At 32.6% G+C, this 9,149-nt stretch overlaps 1 protein-coding gene across 1 annotated transcript; it reads left to right on the top strand.

Moving 5' to 3' along the window:
* Positions 1-1,655: 1,655 nt before the first annotated feature.
* LOC146909552 (protein NRT1/ PTR FAMILY 3.1-like) lies at positions 1,656-6,485 on the top strand. Its single transcript, XM_085722421.1, has 4 exons — positions 1,656-1,853; positions 3,749-3,966; positions 4,363-4,922; positions 5,378-6,485. The coding sequence occupies exons 1-4, from the start codon at positions 1,733-1,735 to the stop codon at positions 6,318-6,320; spliced, it is 1,842 nt and encodes a 613-aa protein (XP_085578547.1). The 5' UTR covers positions 1,656-1,732; the 3' UTR covers positions 6,321-6,485.
* The last annotated feature ends 2,664 nt before the right edge of the window (positions 6,486-9,149 follow it).

Genomic DNA, 9,149 nt, shown 5'->3' with positions numbered 1-9,149 from the left:
TTTCTGGTTCTGTTATATGTTGGATGGGAGCAATGATGCGGCTGCCAATTAGTTTTGGAATTCTGCTCTTTACTCAAATGGATTTGCTCATTCCTAAAGTAAATGATCAAAATGCCCCCGCATGAGTTAATTCACGCTATGTGAGTTAAGTCACGCAGAGATTTGCACTAGCGTGAGTTAACTCATGTTGCGGAAGTTAACTCACGCAGGGGCATTTTGATCATTTACTTTGGGAATGAGCAAATCTATTTAGGTAAAGAGCAGAATACTTAGTTTTGTCCATTATGAATTCTAATTTGGCTGTGGCACTAATTTCTTTGTAAACTTTGGTTATACGTTGGTTAATTTTGGAGTGACTTTGCACATCTTGTGCTAGTTATCTTAATAAAAGTTTGCATATGAAAAAACTCCATAATAATGTATATTATGCATTACTTTATTTTATTTTTGGCTAATATTGTATAGCACATTTTCTAGAAAACGTTATATAACATCATAAAATAGATAGTGACTCTGAAAAATGTTCTCCATTCATTCAATGCATGTTTGTTTGTTTTACCAATATAGTATGTTTGTTGTTAAACACTATCAAATGAGTGGTAGGACATTCGCTGTATTCTTTTTCCTTAATCCTCTAGTTTTTAAGGAATGAATCCTTAATAATTTGGAGTTTTGCTAGAATGTTTATATAGTCCGCCAATTTTTTTTTGTCAAGTAGGTTGTTAAGGATTGGATTGATGTATCCTCCAGGAAATATTTTCAATCATTTTACTAAGTTTGCTCATTCTACAAGAGGTTTAAAGCGTCATCAATCCTTTCTGCAACTAATTTGCCTTTGTTGTGTTTGGGTGTTGTGAACTGAAAGGAATAATAGGCTCTTTAATAATAAAGCAAAATTAATTCCACAACTGATGAAAAAAGTGAAAAGTCTCTACCTATTGATGGCTGAAAGCTCAAAATGCTGGTTTTCCAACCCTTTGCATGTTTGGGTCTCGGTTGACTATCATTCTGTCTATGTTTCTTTCGGATGCTTTTGTTGAAATACTGTTTTGCTCTACCTTGCACACCTTGTGCTAGGGAGTTGTTTTTATTGTGGTAGTATATATCATTTTGGCTTGTAAAGAAAAAAGCTAATTGGCTAGAAATTCACTTCTTTAAAAGTGAACATGTATGGTGTCAGGTTTCGAACTCTCATCCGCATATCTTATGCAATGTATATATATACCAACTAAGTTATGCTCTGAGGGGCATTTGCGAATTTTTTTGTTAAGGATGCCAATTTTTTTAAACCATGGAAATAAAATGTTAAGGATGCCAATTTTTGAAGAAATTTAATTAAAATTATTGTTTAGCCGTTTAACAAAACTCACGCATTTCCCTCAACAAAAAAGAAATCACACCCATTGTCATTAAAATAAATGCATATTTTTTTCTTTCAAAAACAGTCAATAAAAATTATAATCGTATAACTTTTTATTTTTGACTAGAATCAATTGTACTATAGCTTAAAGATAAAGATATATTGTCAAAAAAGACTTATTATAAGATTATTATTAAATTAATCCTTCAAATAAATATTATTAAATTAAATTCTTAGACGGATGAAAATCATTCCATCTCTATCTATATATTGAGTGCCAATTATATCACAAACCAGCTAAGGATATAGTTGGAGGAGTGGTATATATAGAGACACTACCACAAAGTGTCAAGTATCCATGATTGAGGAGAAATGGAGATAGAGAAGGGGATTAAGAACAATATGGAAATGGTAGAAAAAGAAGTGGAGACAGACAGCAAGAAAATGAACCACCCTCGACGAGGAGGAATCCGAACATTACCTTTCATTCTTGGTGAGCTTAATTTCATCTTAATCTCTTTATGTTGAACTAATTTCTTCATATTCATTTCCCATATTTATTGTCTATTACTTCTCCTAATTCCCCTTCTCATTCATGGTTTTTTTTTCATAGCTTTGAAAAAGTTTAGGCTTCAATGTCCTTAGCAACTTTTTTTATTAACTTATATTTTATAGGTGTTAAAACTATAAGGAAGTATTTAATTACTTACTTGAAATTAAAAAGTTTAAATTTAATGTATAAATATTGTAAGATAGTAAAGTGCACAAAATAATTACAAGGTTGTGATTGCTCATATAACCTTATGCCATATAGTATATTTTAAGTACTACATCGATCTGCTTATAAAAAATAAATGACTCTACTAATATCTAATATCAATGAAAATTGTACATTTAAATTGTTAAAATCAATGGAGTTTTAACTTGCATATCATGGAGTCATTCCAAGACTAATTCTAATACATTCACTTGCATGGAAAATAACTATAGAATATACTCTTTTTATGCAAAATTACAACATTGTAGAATGCATATTTTTTGAAGTATCAATATAGAATATACACAATTCTTGGTGATCATGCTTTATTTACTTCCCAACCAAACTCCACATTATCAAAACTCATTTTCCTATGAATTAGAGAGTTAACGCAAAAAGAAAAATAAGTGAAGGGAACCAACTAGATGTAGACTCTTGACAAACCAAAATCTGAGCTGAAACACATATTTAGTGTTATACTCATCTCAAACTTGGTGAAAGGAGACATATATGTAAGTGAAGGTGAACCAACTAGATGTAGACTCTTGACAAACCAAAATCTGAGCTGAAAGAACGAGAGAATGAAAAAGTGAAGGGAGTAACATTTTGCGGTGAACAGTTTCCACGTGCAAATATTCTGTAACTTTTGTCCATATATGTATCGACATAGTTTGTCCATACTGTATAATGAAGTGGTGTTCTATTGTTAAAAAGAATGTGTCCACACTGCAAATGCAAATTCATTGCGTAACCACAGAAATTAAAGAATGGTTTGGCTATCCTACCCAAAAAAAAAATGTGGTTTGGCCAGTGTCTACGTGTATATCACTTGACTGATTGGGAAGATCATTAATTCCTTAAAAAAAATGAATGATGTGCCCAAAAATTGCCCTGGTGTCCATTGTCCAGTTGCCAGTTGTTACTACTTGAGTTGGTTATGTTCATGTCAATCGAGTCACACAGCCACAGGGCCTCTTAATTGTAGCCATCGATTTTATAGTTTTTGTCCAGTTGCCAGTTATATAAATAATTTAACTTTTTATTTTGATCCTTTAAATATTTTATTTGACTTTTAATCTCTCAATAATTTTTTAGTTCCTGCTTTTAAGAAAACTCACGTGTATTATTTGTAATTTTGATTTTTTTTTTTACATCAATGATTAAAATATTATAAAAATGAATCCGAAATATTAGAATTTTTTAAAAGAATGAATTAAATATGAATTTAACATATTAAATTAGACCAAAAGTGTAGACAAATTTTTTTGTGGCAACAAAAAGTCGGAATTTTTTTTAGGAAAACTAAAACAAAAAGTTTGGATATTTATATGGACTAAAAACATATTTAATCCTTGTTTGTTTGATGAAGTTTCGAAATAATTTATAAATAATTTACTTTATTATTCCTTAAAAAAATTACTTTATTAATTAAGCTGCTAAATATTTCAAATTATGTATCACGCAAATCTATATAAATAATTAATTATTTTTTAAAAAATTTTCTAAAAATAATTAATTAAAAAAAATTCAAACTTCATTAGTTTAATAATTAACCACTTTAATTGTAGTGTCCTGTTAGTGTAAATTATTTTATATTATGAATCAATCACAAATATTTTATGTACATGCAGCAAATGAAGTATGTGATAGATTTGCGGGCGTTGGATTTCACAGTAACTTGATAAGTTACCTAACCCAAGAGTTGAATATGCCATTGGTAGCAGCTTCAAATACACTCACAAACTTTGGTGGAACATCTAGCTTCACCCCTCTTATTGGGGCACTATTTGCAGACTCATTTGCTGGACGATTTTGGACCATCACTGTTGGATGCCTCATCTATGAACTGGTTTCTTACCCTCTCTCTCATATTTTAAATTTTTCTCTAGTTTATTTTACTTACTGTATTTGATTACACTCATGAACCTCAAGATCAAAAACTATTTTAAATGAATCAAAGTCCAAACTAAGATTGTCATTTTCTACTTGTATGTGGCAATGTCCCGAAGATTGCTTTATTTGTCCAATCTTTTAAATCCAAATAAATGGTTTCAAATCGGTGGTTAGGGTTTGACTTTATAACTTGAAAGGACAGAGTTCGAATCCCACTGGAACAACTGCAATATAATCATTAGTGTCAATTGTAATAATTGATTTGAAACATTAGTGTTTTCATTTTAATACTACATAACATAGTATTGCATTACTTGTTAATCAAGTTACCATGTTATTTTGCTTGAAACAGGGATTGATTAGTATCACTGTATCAACTATACTACCACATTTCCGTCCTCCACCATGTCCAACACAAGTAAATTGCAAAGAAGCCACATCTTCACAATTATTACCACTCTACATGTCTCTCCTCCTCACATCTCTTGGATCAGGTGGCATTAGACCTTGTGTTGTTCCTTTTTCAGCAGACCAATTCGACATGACAAAAGACGGTGTAGCTTCTAGGAAATGGAACCTCTTCAATTGGTACTTTTTCATCATGGGTTTTGCTTCTCTAAGTGCTTTGACCATTGTGGTTTATGTTCAAGATAATGTGGGTTGGGGTTGGGGACTTGGCATTCCAACCATTGCTATGATGATATCAGTAATTTCATTTGTGTTGGGCTCACCATTGTATAAGACTGTGAAACCAGAAGGAAGTCCTTTGACTCGTTTGGCTCAAGTGGTTGTGGCTGCTGTAAAGAAAAGGAAGGAGACATTACCTGATGACCCTAAATTTCTATACCACAATAGGGAGCTTGATGCTGCTATTTCTTTAGAAGGAAGTCTTTTACACTCAAATCAATATAAGTAAGTCAAATTTTAATTCTCTTTTTACAAACCAATTTTTTTTTTATATATTTCGCGCATTTAGGCATATAGTATCTTAGAACCATTGGATCAAGTTCAGATGACTTCGATTTTTAACTCATAAAATTAGGTGAGGTATGAAAATGAAAATTTAGTCATCTAATCTTAATCCAATAGTTCCAAAATGCTAACTGCGTGCATGAGTGTGACGAGTCTTTTTGACAAATTTCTACAAAGAATTCGAATTTGAATAAAGGGGTTGAGTTGGTTATTTCACTTTCTTGTTTTATTTGAATGAATAGGCTTAACTATCTAATGAACTGTTTAACAATGACTGCATCAATTTCAAATTAACATAAAATATATTACTGCACAATACTTGCAATAGTACCTTGTGTCAATTTCAACGTATAAAGTTTATTATATTCCTTAATTCCTCTATGGTGTCTCTGTAGATGGTTGGACAAAGCTGCAATTGTCACAGAAGAAGAGGCCAAAGATTCAAATGCACCACCAAACCTTTGGAATTTAGTCACTGTCCATAGAGTTGAGGAACTGAAAGCTATCATTAGAATGCTTCCAATTTGGGCTTCAGGAATTTTGCTCATAATGTCTTCATCACATTTAGGTAGTTTTGTCATTCAACAAGCTCGTTCGATGGACCGTCACCTCACTCATTCATTCCAAATTGCACCAGCCAATATGTCAATTTTTGGTGTCCTAACCATGATGATAGGAGTTATGCTATACGAACGCTTTTTCGTCCCATTCGCCCGTAGATTCACAAAGAATCCTGCTGGAATCACATGTTTACAAAGAATGGGAGTAGGGTTTGTGGTTAACATTATAGCTACTATAGTTTCAGCACTAGTGGAAATGAAAAGAAAAACAGTTGCTGCAAAGTTTAACTTATTGGATGATCCAAAAGCAATAATCCCTATAAGTGTATTTTGGTTAGTACCTCAATATTGTCTTCATGGTGTGGCTGAAGTTTTCATGTCTGTTGGACATTTGGAATTTCTCTTTGATCAATCACCTGAAAGTATGAGAAGTAGTGCTACTGCTTTGTATTGCATAACTACAGCCATTGGTAATTATTCTGGTACATTATTGGTATCAATAGTCCATAAGTATACTGGTAAGGAAAATAATTGGCTTCCTGATAGAAACCTTAATAGGGGTAGATTGGACTACTATTATTATCTTATTAGTGGCATTCAAGTAATAAATCTCATTTATTATATAGTATGTGCTTGGTTTTACACTTACAAGCCAGTTGGAGAAATTTGTGAAAGGAGCAAGGAAGAAGATTTGGAACTAGCAAGTGCAAACATATCAATTGAGAATTTAAAAGATGGTAAGGAGGAAGAGAAGAAAGGGTTTACTAAAGATGAATGAAATTATGGTGCGGTTGATATTATTCAGTATAAATAAGCTTGGTTAAACTTTAGTGAATGTTTTTAGCTTTTGTTAAAAAAAAATCTAGTGAATGTTCGTTCAACTCCTATATGCAAGTTAAATGTTTAAGAAATGGAAATAGTGTGAAGTTTTATTTTATTTTCACATTTACTTCTATCATCATTTGATATTAAAGAGCACTTTGCTTACATATTTAAGTTATCAAAACTTACCCTTATTTTAGGTAAGGTAATTCTAATTATCAAAGTTTCCTGCCATGCCATAAAATTAATGGATTCTCCATAAAGGAATGTACAACTCATTAAAAGGGATCCGGCTCATCTAAAGTGGACAACTCATTTTTGAGTGTAAACAGTGGCCGGCCCTAGGGCATAGGCCGGGAGTGCGAAGGCCTAGGGCCCATGCCGGTAAGGGGCCCATAAATTTTTTTAAGGTGGAGGGTGTATAGAGAAATATATTGTTTTTGCGGGATATATATAACAAAATTCTCTAAAAAGTCCTCAAACATTGACATGATGAAGGACTTGGCTGAAATCGTTAATGTTTTTGGCCCTTTTGGCTTGATTTGCTATATATACCTCATGTATCACAAAAATTTCTTCATACGCCCTCCTATAAAAATTTTGGTTGTTGTTAATAATGTGCTCAAAAATTTATTATCGAAGATATTGATGATATTTTTTTGGACCCTTTGTTCCTAATAATGTGTCTCACTAATAGTAAAAATATCCGTGATATTTATTATCCAAGAAATTGGGATAATTTTCATAACAAAACAAATTCTATTTTAGTTAAAAATATCGCATGTGCTATTGTTCTCTACTTCTATATTTTGTTTTGGTGTCTATAAAGTATTTGATTTGTTTTCAGATGTTGTCTAACAAAACATTTATTTGGTAGTGAAAAGCGAAATAAAAAAACAAAATGAATAGCCGATAAAAACACAACAATGAACTAAAAAAATTTCGATGTATTATGTAAAGGGCCCTTTTATCATATTATGTCTAAGGCCCGTAAAACTCTAGGAACGGTCAATGTGTAAAGTGGACAATATGTTGAGTTCTTATTAAGGATATTGATGGATTACAAAATGCTCATATATTTTTTTGATTTTAACACACCCATTGTCTCCATGACAGCCCCAAATCAATCTCCAACAGAAATACATATATCAATAGAAAGTAGGCATGGCAACAAAACCCATACCCACGGTTACCCGCCCGAACCAAACCCAATTTGACGGGTTTTCCCCGTTTTGACCGGGTTTGGGTATGGGTATGGGTTTTCCCCGATTTCAAAACACGGGTATGGGATGGGTAACGGGTATATAGGTACCCATCCCAAACCCATACCCAAACCCGTCCCAAATGTAAAAAATTACTTTATGTTGATATGTCATGTTATTTTGTTTGATAATTGTCATGTTAATAAAAACTACCATTGATATTTAAAGATCAACTAAATCATTTGTCTAACAAATGTTAAAGTGAGCGCATTGTTGGATAATGTATTACAACATTGCTCTTGGGGATGCCAAAAAACTTCTATTTTTTAATAAAGAAAATTATTCAATGCGGGGATGGAGATGGGGTGGGGATACCCGAACCCGTCGGGGACGGGGATGTGATTCAATTTCTCATCCCCGTTGGGTATGGGTAGGATAACGGGTAAGTATATGAGAATCGGGTATGGGGACGGGGAAGGTAAAACCCGTCCCCACCCCGCCCCATTGCCATGCCTAATAGAAAGGCTTAGAAACACCCACCACTCTCACTTTTTTTACTACCAATCTTAAACAAGCAAAGAGGATTCATTCAATGTATTGATTTTGACTTTAACAAATTCTAAGAAAGTATTTTCACCTTGTCTTAATATATATGATCTCGTTCAAAACAATTTTATCATGGAGTTTTTCCCATTTCTAAATTTCCAAATGCTCCACAACCATGCAAACCAAATTATCTTTTTCTTTTTTAAGAGTCCGGAGAAATAATTGAGATGAGAACTAAAATACCTCGATCTTTTGGCGATGTTTATCAATATTTTAGGGAAGAAAGAAATAAAACATTCAAAGAATAAATGACACAGTGTCTCTTGCTCGCCATAACTGCCGGTGCCTACACATTCTAAAGCATTAACCCCAATGATATCTTTTGTTAGGGATAGGATCAAATGACACCATGGTGTCAAATTAAATTTGACACCAAATCCTAACCATTAATACAGCTTTTAATCTAATGGCTCCCATCATTTCATTAAGTGCTCACATGCTTGATCAAGTGACCCACCTTTTATTTTTAGAAATGATTTATTTTTTCATCTTTTGGTTAATTCCTTTCCAAAAATTATAATTTATATTTTTTTTAAGGATTCTACATCGTTTATTCTTAGGGCTCTCGCACATGACTTAACCCTATTTCATTACTCCAAAACCTAATTGCCGTTTTTTTTTGCTATACCACTATTTTATGCTTCACTTCCCAAGCTATTCACCATCACAACTTCCATCTTCTCTTTTCCTATACTAGTCGAAAACTTAAATTTTGTGGCCGCCGTCCAAAACTTAATTGTCGTTTTTCTCATCTTATAACAACCTTATTTCTTTATTGAGGTTATTCCTATTAACTATTTTTTAGAAGAGCCTTAAAAAATTGTTTTAAAGAAGGGCCGGGGAGGCCAAAAACATGAACAAAGTGAATAATGACTAATTCTCTAATTTAAGTTTTTTATGCAATGTTGTGAGTAATTCATAGCGTGACGACCTCAATCCGTAAGTGAAGCATAAAAAAAAGGCGATTAGGTTTTGAA

The sequence above is a fragment of the Medicago sativa genome, chromosome 7, assembly GCF_051527215.1.
Source record: "Medicago sativa cultivar Bolivia chromosome 7, Bolivia_mono, whole genome shotgun sequence".
In the NCBI taxonomy this organism is placed as follows: domain Eukaryota; kingdom Viridiplantae; phylum Streptophyta; class Magnoliopsida; order Fabales; family Fabaceae; genus Medicago; species Medicago sativa.
Note: the sequence above shows the minus strand (reverse complement) of the source record. Positions and strands in the feature narration are given on the sequence as shown.